The 21,671-nt window shown below is 22.5% G+C and overlaps 3 protein-coding genes across 3 annotated transcripts in view; 1 reads left to right on the top strand and 2 right to left on the bottom strand.

The window, feature by feature from the left end:
• Positions 1-8,668, top strand: part of LOC122856184 — a gene marked incomplete at its 5' end in the record, with an annotated part of 53,694 nt that extends 45,026 nt beyond the window's left edge. Inside the window, 2 exons of the mRNA XM_044157878.1 lie at positions 7,266-7,458; positions 8,131-8,668. Of these exons, the coding sequence (XP_044013813.1) occupies positions 7,266-7,458; positions 8,131-8,456 (519 nt within the window). The remainder of the gene's footprint in view (positions 1-7,265; positions 7,459-8,130) is intronic.
• Positions 8,669-16,694: 8,026 nt separating this feature from the next.
• LOC122856864 (methylmalonic aciduria and homocystinuria type D homolog, mitochondrial-like) lies at positions 16,695-18,606 on the bottom strand. Its single transcript, XM_044158741.1, has 4 exons — positions 18,448-18,606; positions 17,780-18,313; positions 17,141-17,357; positions 16,695-17,057 (listed from the first exon to the last, which is right to left on the bottom strand). Exons 2-4 carry the CDS (start codon positions 18,311-18,313, stop codon positions 16,978-16,980), a joined length of 831 nt encoding a protein of 276 aa, XP_044014676.1. The 5' UTR covers positions 18,448-18,606; the 3' UTR covers positions 16,695-16,977.
• A 1,533-nt stretch (positions 18,607-20,139) lies between these two features.
• On the bottom strand, positions 20,140-21,633 carry LOC122856890 (magnesium-dependent phosphatase 1-like). The gene is made up of 5 exons (XM_044158778.1): positions 21,433-21,633; positions 21,264-21,321; positions 20,966-21,187; positions 20,702-20,892; positions 20,140-20,195 (listed from the first exon to the last, which is right to left on the bottom strand). Exons 1-4 carry the CDS (start codon positions 21,470-21,472, stop codon positions 20,727-20,729), a joined length of 486 nt encoding a protein of 161 aa, XP_044014713.1. The 5' UTR covers positions 21,473-21,633; the 3' UTR covers positions 20,140-20,195; positions 20,702-20,726.
• Between the last annotated feature and the right edge of the window lie 38 nt (positions 21,634-21,671).

Genomic DNA, 21,671 nt, shown 5'->3' with positions numbered 1-21,671 from the left:
TTGTAGTATTTGGAATTGGAAAAAAAAAAAAACCCATGTCAGTGACAAACATTTGTCTGATTTATTATTTATGTTTGAGATAAAGCAATTTTAAATAGAATTATCATCAACTTGAAGATAACTACTTGTCAAATATTTAAAAAAATAAATTAAATGATAATTTTTTTGGTCTTTTAATTTTGTTCATATTATCCTTGTTAATGGAGTTTATTTATTTAAAAATTAAAATATTAATATCGTCAAATTAACGTCATGCACATACTGTTTTATTTGTCAATTCACTTTAACATTTGCAATGTTATATATAACAGGATCGAATTTAATTAATTATTTTCATCTAGTCTGGGTTTGCTTTTTTTAAAAAAATTTACCATGAATTTATAAACAACTCATCATTTTTAAACAATCTGTAATTTCGATTTAGAATTCAGTCTATATAAAAAAAAAATCATTTAAGTTTGGAATTTTAAATTCAATTTGATTTTTTTTTTTTTTCTACAAAATGCATATATGATTCTTTTTAATATTTTATTTTTAATCTTTTTTAAATTTTAATTAAAGAGAAAACCTTAAATTTGACTATGTCGAAATATGCTGGTGTATTAACAATCAAAGCTTCTCTCGTATACTGAATAAATTTTAATTAAAAAAAAAAACCATAAATTGTAATATTTATGTACAATTGTTTATTACTATCATGTACCCTCATCATAAACTTTATCTATGCAAATATTGTAACAATACAAATTTAGACAAACATAAAGAAACTGCCTGATAATTCTATTTGACGATAAGCAACTTGGAAATTTGATTATTTATACACACCAAAGTTTTGAATTTCGTTACTTATATAAATATAAAGAATAAATAATTTTGCAAATGATATACAAGCTTATGTTTCTGCTCTTTTGAACCCCAACTTGTTGTACAAGTGATAAACGACATAGATATTGACCTTCGATTAAAACAGAAACTAAATATTTCTATTGAGCTTACAGAAAAAAAAATAAAACAAGTTCAAACGAGACTATTAAGAGAACATAATTATCGTTAATTTTTTTAACAAAATCGACTAGATAGTTATTTGATAATGATGATGAATATAATAAGGATAACTATTGAGATTTAATGATCATTATTTCAAGGTAAAAAGTTCTAGCTCATTTTTATATTTTCGTGCTAGATAATTGAATTTTTTATTTTATTTTCTGAAGAGATTGAGTGACTGTTCTGCAAAGTGTAATGCTTGATAAAAAAATTGAGACAAGACGTTGAAGAGTCACGCGAGCATATAACACGTACATATGTTTCTAACCATTAAAAAGTTTACAAAAAAATTAAACTTTAAATGCAACTTGAACAATATTGTTTCTTTGAAAAATTAAATTTAAAAAAAAATATATATATATATCAATAAAAAAAAAAAAAAAAAAAGAAAAAGTTGATAAATAAAAATAACAAAAGTTTTTTTCTTTCAACAGCGAGTCTATTATAGATATTTTTAAAAATAGAAAAAAAAAAAACATGATAATTTTATAAATGTTCTTTAATTTCCAGTAAGTTCGCTTACTAAACTTTTTTCTCTTTTGTTAATCATGTTGAATGGTCATGAACTAATTAATTAAATGCAAAAAAATAAAAAAAATAAAAATATATTCAATTTAATTAAATAGTTAAAAATATATATGAAAAGCTATTTATATATTGTGAATTTTTTCAAATCTATATACTTTTTTTTAAAGTTTATAAGTAAATAAAATAATAAGACAAAAGTATAAAGCTATTTGTACGAGTCAGAAATAGCAGCAAAACGTGAATCTTGCTCTATCCTTTTAGATTCACAGCATCTTTTGAAAATCTCTTTGACACATTCAAGACAGAAATATGCATTAGTTTATTCGCTGCTCAAGTTTCACATGCACCAGTAAATAAAATGTAAAATTTTTTGAACCATTAAACAACCGAATAAAATAAAAATAAATTATTCTTAAATATTTTACTTTGATGTTAAATAATTATAATAAATTATTATCCAGTTTTTAATATAATTAACAAACTTATCCAAATCAATAGATAAATTATAATTTACCAAGTTTATTGATTGGAAATTTTGTATTAAATTTCCTTGAAAATAAGTTTCATATTATTATTATTATTATTTGATCAATAAATTTTTTCTATTATTATAAATTTAAGTTTTTTTAGACCCTGAAGGAGTGACTGAAGAGAAGTATTTAATATTCGCTCATCTGACTTTAAAAAAATAATAATAAAGATAAAAAATATCTATTTAAATTTCAATTATATTTGATAACTAAAAATATATATATAATTGTTTGTTATAAATCAAAATATATATCAAAACTGGCATTAATTTGAGTGACATAAATTAACATGAAACTGGTATATTCAAATTCATAATCAACTTCTAGCCTTCCGTTTAACACACCACCATCTAACAAGCATTTCCGAATTCATTTGCAATGTCACGACATTTTACTCTCAAAAACACAACTTGTGCTTCGCGCTTCATTGAAAATGATTATCTCTCTATATATATATACTAAACTATGATAATAATAAAATGTTATTCAAACTGAATAACATTGAGACCATAATTTCATCCATGAAAATAGCAAAAGCACCAGAAACTTTAATTATTCCATACGACAAAATCCATTAGACAAAAGTTTGTGATAAAATTCTATATATAGCTTCAGAAAATATTCTACTTTACGGTGTCATAATTTACTCTCTAAATCAAATTACTTTTTTCATTATATTTTAATTTCATTTTATTTTTTTAAATAAAGAAAAGAAAAAACATAAATCCGTTATAAAATTTATACGGTTTTTTTTAAATAATAAATACACAATTTTTTAATGATAAGAAAATTATTTTAAAAGCCAATAGAAATGTGAATTAAATGTTTTTTTTTCGTTATAATTTAAAAAAAATATTTATATATTTTATAAGCTGTTAAATAAGTATTCTATTTATTTAAAACAAATGGGGATAAATTGAATAGAATAAATCCTCTTTGTGTAATAAAGATATTTGAATGAAAAAAAAATATTTAGTTTCTAGCAAAAGATTAATATTTTTGCAATATGCATGTATGATTTAACTAGCAATATTTTTTTGTAAAAAAATAAATAATTTATTCAGCTAAATTGCAAAGTAAAACACCAGGTGTTTTTGTCGACATTCCACCGATTGTTGCCATTAGCAACTAAACTCGGTAACTCTTTATTTATTTTTTTTTCTTTGTTTTATCGTTTTAAATCTTAATGGAAGTAACGTACGTTTTACATTGGATATATATTTATTTTTTTTTTTCTATATACTACTCTGATAATCTACCCAACTCTTTATGTTCATTTAAAAGACAAATGGTAATGGATTTAAACGTGAATCAGCAAGTTAAAAAATTTCATTCAAGGTTAAATTTAAGTTAAGAAAAACAAGACGAGACATTATTTAATTAATTCAAAAGATAAATTTATATTTTTGGAAAATAATTGATAGATATTTCAATGGAAATTTTCCAACTGCTGTGAAAGCATTAATGTGGTTTTCAAGGAAATCTTCAAGATATTTCCAATATCTAAAATTCCAAGTTTTTAAACAAAAAAAAAACCTTAAAAAGTTGATAATGCCCTTGTTTTAAATATTTTTTATATGTAAATTATTTTTGTAAATATTGAGAAAAATCAATTCATTTTAAATTTAAATTTTTTAATAAATTTGCATTGATTGACCTGACGTATATCACTTGACCATTTTAACAACTATTTGGTTGAAAATTAGAGTGAAAGTTTGTCACTCGAAAATCCGTCAAGATAAATTTCATTAAAATATATTACGTTTAATTGGTATTTATTGTATAACAAAAAAATAAATAAATAAATAAAATATATTCTCTACAAATTAATTTAAATAGAAGCTTTAATTTTCCCTGTATCAATTTATTCATTTTACATGAAATAAAAACATGTAAAATTCAACACTTTTCGCGTCGCAAAATAGGTCAATATTTTTTTTAACATGTTAATTTAACATTTGAAAAATAAAAAAAAAAAAAAAAAAAATCATCGATTGAACAGATAAAAAAATATCAACTCAGCATTTAATTTTTTTTTCAACACGTTGAATTAACCTATTTGAAAATTTTCTAGCTCAAGCTTTTTATTTCGTTGAATTTGTATTTATTTAATTGTTAAAATTTATATTCTTTTTCCAACAATATTATTGATAAAAGAATAAAGAAATATTATTTCTACCCTTGCCAAAAGATTTAACCTAGGTGAGAGTATATTGATTGTCGTTGTTATATATCCAGTAATGTCCCAGAGAGAAAATACAATGTCAATATATAAGGTGAAGCAACGAAGCGTTCATATGATCAACCCAAGCAAAACACAATATATATATATATATATATTTTTATACACAACTATATAAATATCACTGGTCAACCATCTAGAAAATCTATTCAGCTGTATAAAATTTTACCTAACTATGTATATAATATTATACATATACACAATAGATTTTGTCAATATGGACGATTGCTCTCAGCAAATTAGCTACCATCACATCCGATATGCTTATCCTTTTTTTATTTTTATTTTCATCAAACAATTGATCCTTCCTACTGATGTATTCAAAACATTTTCAAATAATTTTTCACACCCCTCATAAAATTACTCATCTATTTTCTTATTTTTTTTTTTTTTTTCTTTTCTTCAAAGATTCACCCCATTACGAACCTTCAAAATATTCACCGAAAAATCTAACATATATTTTAAATATTCGTCTCACGACTTACGCTTCACTCAATTTTTTTTTTTTTTTTTTTCATATATTTTGTATATATTTTCTATATGCAAGAACGTCAAATTTATAAACTCACATTTCAACATTTTTTTTTTTCTTATATAAAATATATATTAGAATTAATTTTGCCTATTGTTATTGAATGAAAAAAAAAATTATTTTGTAAATGCCATGTGTATTATTTTTTTTTTTTTTTTTGTTGAATTGAAATCATTGTATTTAAAATGAATTAAAATTTAAATGACATTCGAAACAAGCGATTATTTTTTGTCGAGTACTGTACAAAAGCTCGTTTACTCTTGTGACCACATTTTTTTATATTTTTTTTTTTTGTTTTTGTTGGTTTTCTATTGACTGTACCAGCTGGTATTCTTCAATTTGTAATGGCTCCCGACAATGAAAAATTGCACAAATCCAATTCTCCACAAGAGATATTTACAAGTTTATTTGTTTACTGTACTTTATGTAAATTACAGTCATTCATTTGAGTATATATTATTCAAGTTAATCGACTTTTATTATAAAAATAGAATTATAATATATTTAATTAAATTTACTAATCAATTTCAAGATAAAACAATGACATAGAATTATTGATTTTATATATAAGTTTTTTTATTTGTAATTAATCAATGTTTGTTCATCAAATAAATACCAATGATATTTGTTTATCAAGCATATATTCCCTAATGTATTTATATTGATTATATAATTAATCAAGTATCTTTTGAACAATCATAATTAAATGATAATATTAGCAAGATTATTTAGTTGGTGATGACAATGTTTGTAACATAAACATTAACATGTTTATTTACATGAATAACAAGAACATTTTCACTTTTATGTAATGTCAATTTGACAGTTTAAAAGTTCTATGACGCCAAAGGCAGATGTCGCTTTGAGGTTTCTTTATACTAAAGAAACAATGAAACCACGTGATGTTAGGTACATTAACATTGTTCATAGTTTAAGCTGTTACACTTGGACATTTTGGTGGTGCAACTTGACCAAAACTCTCAAAGTTAAACTACACAAAATTTATCAATTAAGTTTATGAACATTAAATGTATATATATTTTTCTTTCAACAAAATAATTATTTAAATTTTATTTTTTTTCATAGAATAAAATATTTAAAAATATATACACGTTTGATGTTGAATAAATTGTCAATGTTTTTATGTTTATTCATTTTTTTTAATCTGTTTTTTGGCATATCCCAAGTGGCAAATTAAATAAGACAGTAATTTAATCTACTTTCGCAGTATATAAATGAAGCCGACAAACAACTCGATCTTTGAGATACATTTTTTTTTTCTCAAAGAACATTTACAAATGTCAAAGTGTAGTAAAACATTTTGACATTGCAGCTGTGTGTTCTGTATGTTATATATGATATTTCCCACATGCAATACATACATTTGCCCATGTTGATCCCAAGAGAATCAGTAAAAAAAACGTGGTTTAATTTTTACATTGTTTATTTTATTATTTTTTTTATGCTTTGTTTTATATGTTTCTTCGAGGATTCAGTGGTAATACTATATACATAGTCTCAATTTTTTATGATAAATATTTGGAATATTTTCTTAACCATCCCTCTTGTGTACCTTTGACTAGCTTCAAAATCCCAAAATGGGGAATATATTATATAGAAAATTCTTGGTAATATGAAAAGTTGAGAATGGAGATTGATCTAGAAATTTAGATCCTCATTCAATGTTAAATGGGAAATATTAAAAATACATGTAATACTTGAAGACATCGAGAGGGAAAACAAAAGCTCTTGGGGTTGAAAATTGTCACAAGTATTTACGTCATTAAAATTGTATATAAATAAAAATATATCTGAATATGAAAAAGAAAAATATTTGACACAGATTTTTAAATATATTTATGTATATATCTTTCAAGTGCGTATAAATTAATATGAAAATTTCAACTCTTGTAAAATTTTATATATAAAAAATATTTCTTTAGTGCTTTTAAATTCGAATCTCGAATAAATTTATAAGGATATTCTCAAAGTTCGATTAAAATCATAACTATTATGTATCATTGATTTTTATTTTATCGAATTTTTTTTTTTTTTTTTATATTCTTATTCTTCAATATTTGAATAAAAATCTATAAGCTAAAAAGATTTTCAATGCTTACGAAAGGCAAAAAATTTATCGAGGTATATTGTAATTTAAAAAAAAAAAAAAAACTTTCAAATAATTTACTGGTGATACTTATCACTTTGATATTATCAAACTTTTTTATCTAATATTTTTCTTAAAAAAAAAAAGGACTTTTTAAATAATGATTTTAAATATAAACTTGAAATATATTTTAATAAATTATATTAATATCTATTTATAAAATCAATTAAGATTAAATTTATAAAATAATTTTAAAATATATTTTTTGTATTTTTACAGCCAGAAAAATGTATTGCAACGTATGAACCACATGCATATTGCATTGTATACTCAACAACAGATCGTTCATCAATGAGAATTGCTGAGGATGTTCTTCAAGCTCTTTGGTGCAGTGATTTGGTATCAGCAAGAGCTGTTATACTAGTTGGAAATAAAGTTGACCTAGTACGAAGTCGAGATGTTGCCACTGAAGGTACACAACATATTTATAAACCAAAATAATTATTATTTTAATTTTTTTTTTTTTTATCCTTCAAAGTCTGTATTTTATTTTTCATTCTATTTTATTTTTATAATTTGCATACTCCAGAAAATTCAATTATCTTTCGAATACTCATCAAAAAAAAAAACAGAAAAAGAAAAAAAAAAATTGCTTCGTTAGTACAAAAATAATTTGCCTCTCTTTTATTATTACTATTATTTTACATTTTATTTTTTCCTTTTATTTCTAATTTTTATTTATTATTATCGCTATATTATTTTAACTTTTTTTTTTTTCTCCTCAAACAAAATTGTCGTTATCAAAACGAATTTAAAGCGATCCCCAGTTTTGAGTATTTCCCTAGTGAGCACTTTCAAGAGAATGACCATAAACTGAGTTAGGCAATTATTTCAGATAACTTTTTGGGGTTGAAAGAAGAAGAGATATTATACACTAAGTTTATGAGGAAAAAAAAAATTCAACCAAAATAATCTAATAAAAAAAATTTAAAAAAATACGTATTGTGTGTAATTTAATTTTGTTTTCTTGAAATATATAAATAATATTTTTTAGAAAATTGACTTTTATTTATGATTAAAATATCAAATAAATTGAAAAATGTATATTTAATATTTTTTTTTTTTTTTCATTTTTTCAATTTAGAGGGCAAGTCAATGGCAACAGCTTACGACTGCAAATTTATCGAGACGTCTGTCGGAATAAATCACAATGTGGATGAGCTATTGGTGGGTCTTTTGACGCAAATACGATTGAAATTGGAGAATCCCGAGAGAACGAGGGATCTTTTTCGTAAAAGATCACGTAAAAATCGTAGCAGATCACCCCTTGGTTCATGCTCAGAAAATAATTCACCTAAAAAATTTCGAAATAGTCGTACAAGTGCAAGTCTCAAGGTAAGAAGTCTTTTAGGCAAAGTTTGGGCACGTGATAGCAAGTCAAAAAGTTGTGAAAATCTCCATGTACTTTAATTTTTTATTTTTGTTTTTTCGCCTATTGTTTTAAATTAATTCTTTGAATATTATTAAATACTCCAAATATAAATGAAAAAAAAAGAAAAAAAAAAAATGTTTAATTTCATTTTTTAACAAGACTGAAAAGATTTAAAAAAAAAAAAAAATTATATATATATGCACATGTCATGAATTCTGCCTCATTTTATCTTCCCAAAATTCAAATTAAAAAAAAAATTTTTTCATTGTATATTGATCAATTGAATTCGTATTTTAATTAATAAAATTTTTTTTCATTTGTTATTTAAATATTGAATTTAACGTTAAAAAATTCTCAAAGAAAAAAAAAAAAAAATTGATGAATTATTAAATTCTTTATTTGTTATTAAAAAAATGTTGGAATTTTTTTTTTTTTTAAATAAAAAAGTATTCAAGAACAATAGATACACTTTGCGAGTATAAAAAAAAATTTACTCTGTATCAATTTTACATGAGCATACTATTACAATAAAAAAAAATAAAAAAAATAAAAAATGAACACATAAGGCACTGACCCATTTACTCTCTTTCATATCACTAAAAATTATATATAGCCATAATAAAATATGGTCATGTTGAAACTCGTCAATTTAAAAAAAAATTGAATATAAAATTGAGTTTAAAATATCAAAAGAATTCGAGTCTTTCATGCATGTTTTAATTAAACTGATGAAATTACGATGATGAAAAAAAAAAAAAAAAAATATCTGGTCAACGAGACAAAGCGATTATGGTGAACAAAAAAAAATAAAAAGGATTTTGGATGAAGTTAAAACGAGGCAGAATAGAATCAAGTGGGTGTATCATTTTCAAAAAATATATAAGGTATATTGTCAATTGGCGTTGAAAATGAATAATTAAAAATAAAAAAAATATATATACATATTATAACACAAATTTGTGTATTGTTGAGCTTTGAAACGATATAGATTGGCAAAGAAAAATAAAGGTTGATTGAAAAATAAAAAATGCATATATAAATTGCACAATAAAAAAAAAATTTAGAATTATAAAATTATGAATGGAGACGAACAAATTGTTCACGTATTTTTAAATTCCCATTCCGAATACGCTTGAATATTAATGTAAGAAAAATTAGATAATATTTATCAAAAAAAAAAAAAAATGAAAAAAAAATTCCCCAAAGTGGAAATAAATATTAAATTCAAATATTATTAATAATAAATAATTATTTTACGTATTTTATTGTAAATTCTTTAAATGAAAAATTTAATAATCAACATTAATAACCGTATATGAATTTACACAATTTTTTACATTACGATTTTATACGTCGACCATATAAATTTTTAAATGATGATTTTAAAAAAAAAAAATTTGAAAAAGCACAAAAATAAAGCTTAAAAAAAAAATGTAAAACAATTTTTTAAATTTGAACAAAAAATTATTCAATGCACACGTTTAAAGGTGACAATTATTAATTTTTTCAAATTTTTTTTTTCGTTGTTATTATTTGATTAAAAAAAAATCGAAAATAATGATCAATTTTTAGGCAAAAAAAATAAATAAAAAAAGGAGGAAAATAAACCAATTTTACTTGTACCAATTAATTAAATGTTCAATAAAAATAATAATAAAAATAATGATAATTTTTAAAATTTAAAATTTTTAAAACCTGCATGTGATCAATTAGATCATAAGTCAAATTGACGATACTAATAAAAATAAAATTTTAATTTTCCATAAAACATAATTGTGTCAGTGTAATATTTTTAAAGTTTGAACTTTTTTTTTTATAACTGAATAAGCATTGGTGTGTGAACAATCTCCGTCGTACAATGGTAAATTTAAATTGCCTTTGTTCTATTGTTAAAAAAAAATAAAATGACAAAGATTGATGGAAAAATTCTACATTCATGAATAACAATGTTCAAATGTTTCAGTAAAAAATTCTAATAAACCATTTACTTGTCTTTGAAATGTAATTTTTATTCTTGTTCATTGGAAAAGTACTTTATCTTCATCTTATTAAATTATTTCCTCTTGACTTTGTCGTTTAAACTAGTCCTAATGATCTGTAAAAGTCAAATAACTACTGGCTTTTTTTATTTTAAATAATCTCAACAGTTAATGATGATTGTCGTACGTCAACACTTATTGAAATCTTATTATTCAAATTTACATAAAATAATATTGAACATGCTATTGACTATTCAACCAAAAAAAATATATTCAAATATACACCTTGGACGTGATAAATTGTGAAAATTAATTCAAATAGAAAATAAATCAATCAATCGAACAAAACTATTTAAATAAAAAAAAAAAAAATTACAATATTTTATCAATTTCACGATCAACCCCATAATGACATGTATGTAATTATAAAAAATAATAAAATTTAATAATATTATAAACAAATCAACCAAATAAATAATAAAAAAAATTAACAAATAATTATATATATACTATTGCATAAGAATAGATGTCATAATCAAAAAAAAAAAAAAAAAGTTTTTAATTAACCAAGTTGATTAAAGCCATAATTTATAAATGGCAAAATTGTTTTTAATTTAAAAAATAATAAACTAACATACTCGTCGAATTTATTACCTAACCCAAAATAAAAATCCTGTCAATAAATAATTTTAAATGTCAAAAATAAAAAAAAATAAAACCGACTTAAACGTTTTGTGTTCCAACAAAATAAATTAAATAATATTCATGGAAAATAGAACTGAGAAAAGAAAAATAAATGAAAATAAATGAAAAATTCTATCAAAGAGTTTGTACAAGTAAATTGCTTTGGAAATGAGATGGAAATACAAAAAATAAAAATAAAAAAAGAAAATATAGGCGATAAAGCTTTGACCAATGTTTAAATGAATTTTTAGTACTGTATAGTTTAAGAATTAATAATAATAAAAATAATTGTAATAACGGCATTTGGAATAAGTAATAAATAATTTATAAAGAAAAAAATTATTAATAATGTCTTAGTGGGCATTGCGTTTAAACGGAACAATTTAATAAATCAGTTGAGAAAAAATTTTAAAATAATATTACGAATTGATTAAATTTAAATAAAACTATTAATCGTATTTATATAAAACTCAAATAAACCAAAATTTAAAAACAAATCATTATGAGCACATTGTCCGTAAGGAAATGGTGAGTGGATCAAATAGATAATATATAAATTTGAAATAACTGACTAATATTGTTAATCTAAATTTCAAATCAATTTTTTTTTTTTTTACTTCTTTTTTCTAAATTATTTTGATCCTCCAAGGGAAGCTCTAATATTACTTTTGGATATAAATAATTTTAGTTTTTATTTACTTTATAATTCTTATTGAATTTCTAATTTTTTTTTTTTTTTTTTAATTTTTAATCGATGCAATTTTAATTATGAAAAAAATATTGATTACGAATTGATATTAATTTGGTTGTATTTGAGCTTTACGTGAAAGCAATAAAGAATAAATAAAAAAATCGATTGATCAATTAATCGATCGTTCTTACAAGTATTTTTGTTGTAAAAATTTTTGCAATTGTTGATTTTTTTTAAATTGCTAATTGATGTATAAAAAATAATAATCTGCTTTTTAATAATTGGGATACACGGAAAATTTTAAAATACAATTTACAATCGATCAAAAGATAAAAAATATATAAAAAAATAATATTTAAATTCATATAATGTGTATATTATAAATTGATATAATATTCGATGGAAAATAATTACGATAAATGAAAAAAAAAATATATATAATAATATTTCTCATTGTTATAATTTCCTGATTTAAAAAAAATTTACTAAAATTAGGAAAACGAAATTATTTCGAAATTTAATTCCAAAAAAATTACTTTTCTTTTTTTTTTTCGAAACAAGAAAAAAATGTTTGTCATTAAAATAATAAACAAGAAAAATAATTGCAATATCCTTTTTAGTAAATTATGAATAATATTATTCATAAGTGTGTGATTGATTTTTTGTAGTTTATGTTGAATACCTAAAAAAAATATTCATGTTTTATAATAAAATGAAAAAATAAAAAAATTGAGAGTATAAAAAAAATTCAATTTATTATTCCCTTTAATTTTTTACGTTTTATATTTTTGGTTATAGCTGTTTTTTCTTTGTTCAAATTTATTTTCTCTACAGGAATATATAGTGGTGGTTTTGTTTTAGTAAATATTTCAATATTGAAATGAAAAAATAAAAAAAAATATTTGCAACACACAGAAATACCATCTGGCACACACCTTACATGTTGGACATTTTTTTAAAAATTTGTTTTTTGCAATCGATATAGTAACAAATAAAAAAAAAAAAACAAGTTCAGAATGAAAAAACAAGTAGAAAAATTTCAAATACAATTAATCTGACTGTAGAATTTTCATGTTCGTTTATTTAGGCATTTATTTAAAATTTTAAAACTCAAATTTTGCTTTTTTTACGATAAACATTTTATCCACGAGTTGATTAATTGATATAAAAAAATTATATTAAACCCTTTCGATGTAGTAAAAATTATCAACGTTGTTTGGATAAATATTAACTGAATTTTCTGTCAAAGTTTAATATTTTTATTTTGCTAATTTGGTATTTAAAAGGTAAGTAAATGAAATTTAAATTGTCAAAGGTAATTTGATCAAATACATGTCGAGAAAAATAAATAAAAACTAGTGGAAATTAATTAGCTGTAAAGTCAAGTCATTGTACAAATATATCATTAACATGATATGTTTGGAATATTTCAAAAGACTGATAAAAAAAATAACGCGTAATTCCAATAATCCAGATTTTACAATTGGCTGATTCCCAGTATTCGATGTCGACATACTAGCTCGTTAACGTCCTCATGAACTTTTGCTTTTTTAATTTTTATATTTTTTATTTCCCAAGGATTATTTTCTTTTTATTCTCATATTTTTCTTTTTTTTCATTCAACATTGACTTCTACTTTTAATTCCCTCGTTAATGAGTTTTTAACGAAAGTATGTATTCATGGTTGAAAAATAAATTTTTTTAGTAACAAAAAGTAATAGAATAAAACAAATTAAATATATAAAATGTTCCTTAAATATCATCAGTTTGTTTAACAACCATTGAATTTCAATTATCAAAAGAATTTTTTAATTTTCATTTATTCATTAAAAGTTTTTCATTTTAAACAAATGGAGAAAAAGAAAATAATATATAATATTATTTTTTTTTTACAAGTACATGATCATTAGCAACTATTTTTATAATTTAATATAAATTAAATTTAAAAAATAATTCAATGCTATGTACTTAAAATTTAATTTTCAATTTTTAATTAAATATTATTAAATACTTTTTAGATAAAAAAATTAATGAATAGTAAATTTCGAAAAATAAAAATTTAATTTAAAAAAAAAATATTTAAATAACAATTTCTAGCTGCCAAAAACTTGGGCTTTTTTTTTATAAGAATTTTCAATTTTATTTTTGTGAAATGTTTATAAAAAATACTGAGCTTATTTCTTGTCAATAAAAAGTCAGCAGACATTTTTTGTTTTAAGAAAAAACATCTCCTACATAAGCTCTATTTTTTATTTTCTTTACAAACCCTTAAAACTCGTGAGAAACATTTAGAATTAAAAAAAAAAAAAGCTTGTCAAACTATTAACAAAACGCAAGTTTAAAAAAAAAATTAAACAATAAAAAACATAAGTTTTATGTTCATGTAAAATATATATACATTTATAAAATAAAGTTGTATGCTTGGGGATATAAAGTTGTGGTGATAATAAGGGTTTTGCGCCTATTAACGATGATGAAGGAACCAACCGACTAGAGTACTTATCAACACGAAGCTAGTTATACAACAAACTATTCAATTTTGTTGACAATAGACGAGCCCTCATGCCACCACAATGTATCAACTATATCTCAACAATATTCAACTCTTTTTATAACAATAACAATAATGATAAAAATTACATCGTATTGATATTGTATATAAACTTGTTTATTATTTTCATCATCATAAAATAAAAGTTGATATTTAATATTTTTATCATTATTTTTATTTGTGTTATAAATGTAAAGGTATTTAAACCTTTTTCTGTATAAATACTTGAATACTTTTTGATAAACAATGATGAAAAAAATAAATTAAAATTCAATGTAGGATAATTTCGTAGAAAATAATGAAAATAGACATTTTTATTAAAATGATATCGATTAATTTCATGCGCTCACGAGTTATGAATAGACACAAAAAATATATGTACACAACGAAATATAAGAGTACATAATAATTTTGGTTAAAAATAGTATGGACCTTACCTTGTGTTGACAAGGATTGATTAGTAAATTGAATTATATGACACTGTATGACACCAAGCACCAAATATAACACACACCAAATATTTACTCAAGCACTAACAGACACCTGAATAGAAAAATTAAGATGTTATTAATAAAGTTTTAATAAAAGCAACAAAAGGTAATTTTTAAATATTAAAAAATAATTATTTTAAGAATTGTTTTAGTTTAGTCATGCAGAAAAAACGAGAAATATATCAAATAATTTGACAAGTGGTAAATATTAAAAAAAAAAAATATTCTGTGATATTATTAGTTGAGTTGTTTTTTTTTTTTAATTAAATTAATTATTGATGCAGCAATTCAGTACGTTGGATGGTTGAGAAAGATTTTTGGTATCATTAATTATTAAATAACGAAAAAACCAGTTATATTAAAAATTTTAAAATAATTATTAATATTTCTGATTGAAAGAGTTCGAAAATAAATAGCGACGAACGCTTGTGGTCGTCGGTGGTGGAGATAAAATTATTTATAAACAAATTCATAAATTACGCAGTAAAAGAGTAAAACGGAATTTGAATTTGTCGAAAGATTCGCGCGCTTGCTTATCGAAGATGGCGATCGAACGAACGCCACCTACCGAATATATTTTTCAACGTAAACTTGTCGATTCCAATTTCGGATATTCCGCTGTCCAATTCAGTCCAATTCCTTGGAATGAAAAAAAAAAAAAAAAAAAATTATCTGAAAACGCTAATTAAAAAAAAAAAAATTAATGATTATTGCCTGAAAATTCATTGCATGCGGAGAATGCTATTGTTAGATAATTATTATCTATCAATAATCGCAACTTGGTGAAAATAAAAAAACATAAAAAAAAACATTTAAAAAAATGGAGGGCAAAACGACGCAGTAAAAAAAAAAAAATTAATTAATGACGGTGAGCGTGATGACAAATAAAAAAATACACTTTCTTATTAACATATATGACAAAAAAATAAAATGATATAAACGATATCAATGATAATTTGATATAACGCATTAAAAAAAAAATAATTATATAATGGGTAAAAAATAAATTTTCAATAGTTTTGCTAAGCGGCCATTTTGATGGCGTCCCTTTGACAAAAAAAAATTTCAACGCAAAAATAAAAATGAATATTATGAAGTAATTATGCGATTGTATGACAAAAAAATATTAAATAATTGATGAGATGTGATTGAAAATTTATTTTTTGATAAACAAAATAATGAATATGATAAATGAAAATGAACAAACCAAATAAAACAAGCACAAAAATCGGGATCGTAGAAAAAATAACGTTCACTCATTGTTAGACAGACACACACTGATGCCGGTTGGTGTGAAGCGGTGTGCAGGGGGTGCAAACACAAGGACGCGACAACCAGGTTCAGTAAAACGCCGTCGTCGCTAGTTGTCGCTCTCCGACGCCATGTTGGCTCAAAGTCTGAAATGGCTGCGCCGCCTTTTTTTCAAAATTTATTTTAAATAACTAGACAATATGAAACGTGAATTAATTGTCAAAAAAATTATTAATTTGTATTATTTAATTGTACATTATTAATCAATTTAATTAAATAGAATGTTTTTTAAATTTTCTATGACAATTGATAATTGAATTTAAAAATAAATTGCCAACTAAATTTTATTTCAATATGACAGCTCCAGACGCGAATATTAATCTTAATTGAACAATAAATTTAATTTATAACTTTATGATAAAATTAAATTACCTCAAGTGCCAAAAATATATAAAATAAAAGTTCATATCAAATTAGAGGTAAATCATTTTATCATTAGCGGAAAAAAAGAAAATAAAAAGTCAACATAAATTTCCAAGATAATAGAATTAATGTTCTGTTTTTTTTTTTCTTTTTGAAACAAGTTTTTTCAGTCAACATTTGGAATAAAAAAAAAACAAACAAAAGTAGTTTTAATCAAATCAACTTGTAGCTTTTATTTTTAAAATAAAATTTATGTTATTATGATTATTTAAAATATTAAATATTGTTTTTAAAAAAATAAATTTCTAATCAAAAAATTTGAATAAACTTTAAAAATATTTTTATTAGTTCAAATAGTCAGAATAAATGATAAAATTTACTTTCGTATTTATATTATTGTTTAAAATTCTATTACTTTTTAAAATCTAAATTTGATACAAAGAAAAATATTTTTGACATTGTATTTTAACTAGTTTATTTAAACTGATTTCAATCATTATCATTTGGTATTTCCTCGATTAATGATTTTAGAAAATCTGCATTTGACGGAGCATTTGTAAAAAGACTCCCTGTGAAATAAAATAACATTAAGATTTTAATTAATGGTTATTATTTTACAAGATAATAACATATTTATAAGATTAATAATTACCAATAAATTCAGTTTGTTTATTGTCATGAGTTATGACTTGACATGTACTTTGATTAGACACTTTGAAGCCTAAGCAACGAAAACGTTCATCTGTTTTGTAAAGTGTTGCATTTTTTTGAGGGTTCATGTATGGTAATCCACTGAATGGATTTACAAAATTAGCCCAATATCCAAACATTTTTAATTTCATACAAAGATTGTAAGCAGCTATAACGAACTTGAAACAAAGATAAACAATAATTATGAATAAATCAACTGAACAACTAAGCTCAATAAAAAAAAAACAATAATGCTGTTAAAATAATTAATACAAAATATAAAAATATTAATAAACAATTATCAATTCTTATTATTAAATTATATATTTAAAAAATTATAATTAATAAAAATTTTATTTATGATAAATTATCATTTCGAAAATTAATTTCGACATAGTAAAATATATTTTAATAAAACCAATAATTCATTTAATTAAAAAAGCCATTTATTCAAATAATTTTTTGCTACTTATCTTGAGCTTTTTTTAAGTGTTTTATCATTTAATTATTGATAAAGAAATAAATAAGAACAAAATTAAATAAAAAACTGAAACTTTGAAATAAAAGCATATCAAGGTTTTTTTATTTAATAAATACTTACAAATTTTGCTAATTTTTCAGTCTCATTATCACATCCTTGTCTCATTGATCTTGGATAAAATTTTTGTGTTATTGTAACAATAGTCAAATGTTGTGATGCTACTTCTATATTACCAGGAAATAATTCAATAATCCCTTTTCTCAATAATAATGGACATTTTTGTACTTCACAATACAATGTTGGTGTATGTACATTATTTTTTCGTCTACTTGAATATTTATTGTCATCAATCATATTATTATTTGTTTTAACAATTGTTTGTACGTCATTTGGTACAGCTGTTTTTGATACATCAAGCCAACCAGGACCAATTGTACCAGGTAAATAAAATCTAAAACCATGATTACCAAATAATTCCCAATTTGAATTTATTCTTTCAAAATCATTATCACCAGTATTAGTATCAACTCTGTCTGAATTTATTAAAGTATATGAATCAATACTTTTTGCACTTTTTCTTGAATATTTTGCTTTCAATAATAAATTTATTATTGATTTATTGTAATTATTTTGTAAAACTTTAACACAATTCATCTGTAAAATTAAGAAAAATACATATTTTTTTTTCTAATTATCTTAATAATTATCATGAATTATTTAACTATTTTTTATTATTATATTTACTTGGATTTGTTATTAATAGATAAAAATTTGACACTTTGTCTTACCTCGATTTTTGACTTTGCATGCTTAGATTAACGTATTGATTATTAAAAAAATATTGCGTAGAATAATTTTATAATTTACAACAATAAATTGCCAATTAGATAAGCTTTTTATTTGTTCTATACAAATTAAATATGTACAAGTTTATTTTTATTAATTATGTTGCAAAATCAGCTGATGCAATTATAAATAATATCCGCCATATTTTGTTTGTCAAAAAAAAAAAAAAAACTATTTTTAGTAATGTAGATTTCTTATATACCAATTGTAAGTATTTAGTGTTTTTATTTCTAGTTTAAAAAATTGCCGCCAAATCGAACACCCCCTAGCGAGCGCGTGGGTTAACTAAAGTGTTCGGGTAGTTTGTGCCATGAAGTCGTAGCGTCCGCCTAAATTTTCGAACGGGGCAAGCTGGCTCTGCTCCTTTTTGGAAGAAAAATTGTTAATTATATTTATCAAAAAAAAAGTTCATTAAGTCAATTATTTTAATGTGTTTATCGTGCCGAATGTTACTGACGTTTTAAAGTGATTCATAGTGTAATAATTATTCATTATTTAATTCATAATTAACAACAAATATCGAAAAAAAAAAAGTGCAAGGCTCATTGTCAATGACTCTAAGAAAAACAGTTTTAATATTAATCATTATTTATTTATAATTTTGCTAAAAACAATACGAGTGTTTAATTATTTTAATTTTCGTCGAACAATTGTCAATAAATTCGTGGATGTTGAACTCAAATCATAAAATATATTTTACATCATTCGGCTGGTGCTGTTGCAATTGTTAACAACACCACCATTTTGTTTATAATTATTAACATGGATGATTGTTGGACATTTGTGTTTTGAACAATAATTTTTCCCAGTCGAAATTAATTAATGTTTTAGTGTTTTTATATAAATTAATCTTGATTTTTCAATTCGGAGTAATTAATTAGTGATTGATTCAGTTTTAAAGTCAATAATTAGAGTCAGTGTTGGTGTTAATAGTGCTAGTTTGTTAAATGTATTGGATTAACTATTTGGGATTACTTGAAGATACTTGGATATCATCGTCAAAGCTGTTTGATGCTCCAAAAAGTAAGTGGCTTTAATTCTTTCAACAATATATTCTTATGACAAATCCAATTCATCATTCTCTAAAAAATATCTGATGATTGATGATAACTCGAAACTGGTCATCTTGCAATTGATGATGATCATCTTGGCCCATTATTTTTATCATGAATACCATGTGCATTTGACCCATCAACAAAGTTGTTCATCACCATAACATAAGATATTTTTCATTAACCAATTTAACATTTTATCATCAACATATTTTTCTCCAAGATAACCTTATTAATTATTTATATTTATTTTTATTTTTTCACATTGTTGTGATGATTATTTATCATCTCTTGATGTACTCGACAAGTTGCCTTTTTTATTTTAATCCTTCGTTATCAGATTTAATTATTTTTTCATTCATCTTTCTGGTGAAATTTGTCTCAAATTGTTCCATTATTGCACCACCATCAGCCTTAATTAAACAAAATATATTTATTATTTCAACAATATTTAAATAATCATCAATTATTTTACCTTTTAAGTCAACAATTGTCCTTTTTTTCGTGTAAATTGAATTTTGTTTTGTCCCTCACCATGTGTTGTTACAATAACACCACCAGGTCCAGGTCCAGGTCTTTTACTCAGTGTTTTATCCATCCAACAAAAAGTAAAAAAAAACATTCACATGTTGTTGAACCTAATACAATTTAAATTAATTCATTAAACATTGTTGATAAAAATAAATATCAAGTTAAAGGGGAACGTTTGTTTATTATGAAAAAATTAAGTACTCAAAACCACACAGTTGGAGGGTTCTTGTATAGACACAAGTGTCAAAAAGAGTGAGAAAAAAAAAAAAACATCTGTTTAGACTTGTTGTAGACTAAGGGAAAAAAAAAAATCATAGAACATGTTCAAAAACATGTAGCAATTTTGTTTATTTTACTTTTTCAATAAACAAATATAAATTTTTTTTTTGGATAATATCATTCACAATTTATAATTCTTAAAAAGGGGAAATATTTCAAAAGGTTCTTGAAAAAAAACTTGTATCTTTTTTATTCTAAGAAATGCATTTATAAATAAAATAAACAAGAGGTTTTCAAGTGCCAGTTGAAAAGTATTTATTTTAAATTTTTTTAGGAATGATCAAATAGTTTTATCAACAAAAAATAAGATTATAATAAAATAATATTTAATTACCAATTTTATCAATAAATTAAATTATTTATTGACTAGAATATTTATCTAGAGCATTTTTAACAACGCCATTGTCAACTCCATCCTTGACAAGAATTGAAAGTACACCAACTTCAGTTAAATCACGAATATTACGATTTTCATCATCAAAAAATATCATGTCTTCATAATTAACTCCACTTGCATTTTTAATTCTAAAATAAAAAGATCATATTTATTATGCTACTTTATATAAAAAAAAAATAGATAAACAAAAATGATAATTACTTTTTAAAATGTGTTATTTTACAGCCTGGATAAATTTCTTTGTAATCAATATATTTATCCCAGTCAAATAATTTTAACAATTGATTTGCACCTTTTATCTCTGATGTTCTTGATGCAATTCCAATTTCGTATCCATCATTTTTTAATTTTTTTAATAACTCTGGTACATCTGGATAGAATTTTATTTTTTTTCCTTGAGCATCAACAACACAATTGTCTTTCCTTCAACAATAAAAAAATAAATATAAATTTATTTATTTATTTATGTTTAAATATATAATATTGTTTTTTCAATTACCCTTTCTTGAATGGAGGTGTCACATGTGTGTCAACCCAAAATGGCCATAGAGTGTAGTCTAAATAAAATTATTGAAATTATTAAATTATTATTTTATTATCATTTAGTTAATTCAAATTTAAAATAAATAAATAAATATAAATGTCATTGTCAATAAAGACTTTCTAACCTAGATCAAATACCAAAAGTTTTGGTTTTTTTTCAGCCATTGTTTATCTTTAATTATTATTTCAAGTTGATAATTAATTAACTTAATAAAATGCAGTAATTTTTATTCCTAATTATTATTAAAAAATATAATAATTTGACACTTTTTTTTAAGTCTATAAACTTGAACGTTACAAGTCAAGTTTCAAGTGTTTTTTTTTATTTTTTTTGATAGCGTTATTATTATTTTAGTAATAGCTA

The sequence above is a fragment of the Aphidius gifuensis genome, linkage group LG5, assembly GCF_014905175.1.
Source record: "Aphidius gifuensis isolate YNYX2018 linkage group LG5, ASM1490517v1, whole genome shotgun sequence".
Classification (NCBI taxonomy): Eukaryota; Metazoa; Arthropoda; class Insecta; order Hymenoptera; family Braconidae; genus Aphidius; species Aphidius gifuensis.
This window is presented reverse-complemented; position numbering and strand designations above follow the sequence as displayed.

Bases quoted from the DNA above. Each gene is read 5' to 3' on its own strand.
- LOC122856864 (XM_044158741.1), bottom strand. From the start codon at position 18,313: ATGAATTGTGTTAAAGTTTTACAAAATAATTACAATAAATCAATAATA. The intron at 17,358-17,779 runs GTAAGTATTTAT...CTTTGTTTCAAG, and splicing joins CTGAAAAATTAGCAAAATTT to TTCGTTATAGCTGCTTACAA. The intron at 17,058-17,140 runs GTAATTATTAAT...TTTATTTCACAG, and splicing joins TAAACAAACTGAATTTATTG to GGAGTCTTTTTACAAATGCT.
- LOC122856890 (XM_044158778.1), bottom strand. From the start codon at position 21,472: ATGGCTGAAAAAAAACCAAAACTTTTGGTATTTGATCTAG. The intron at 21,322-21,432 runs GTTAGAAAGTCT...AATTTTATTTAG, and splicing joins ACTTTTGGTATTTGATCTAG to ACTACACTCTATGGCCATTT. The intron at 21,188-21,263 runs GTAATTGAAAAA...TTATTGTTGAAG, and splicing joins ACACCTCCATTCAAGAAAGG to GAAAGACAATTGTGTTGTTG.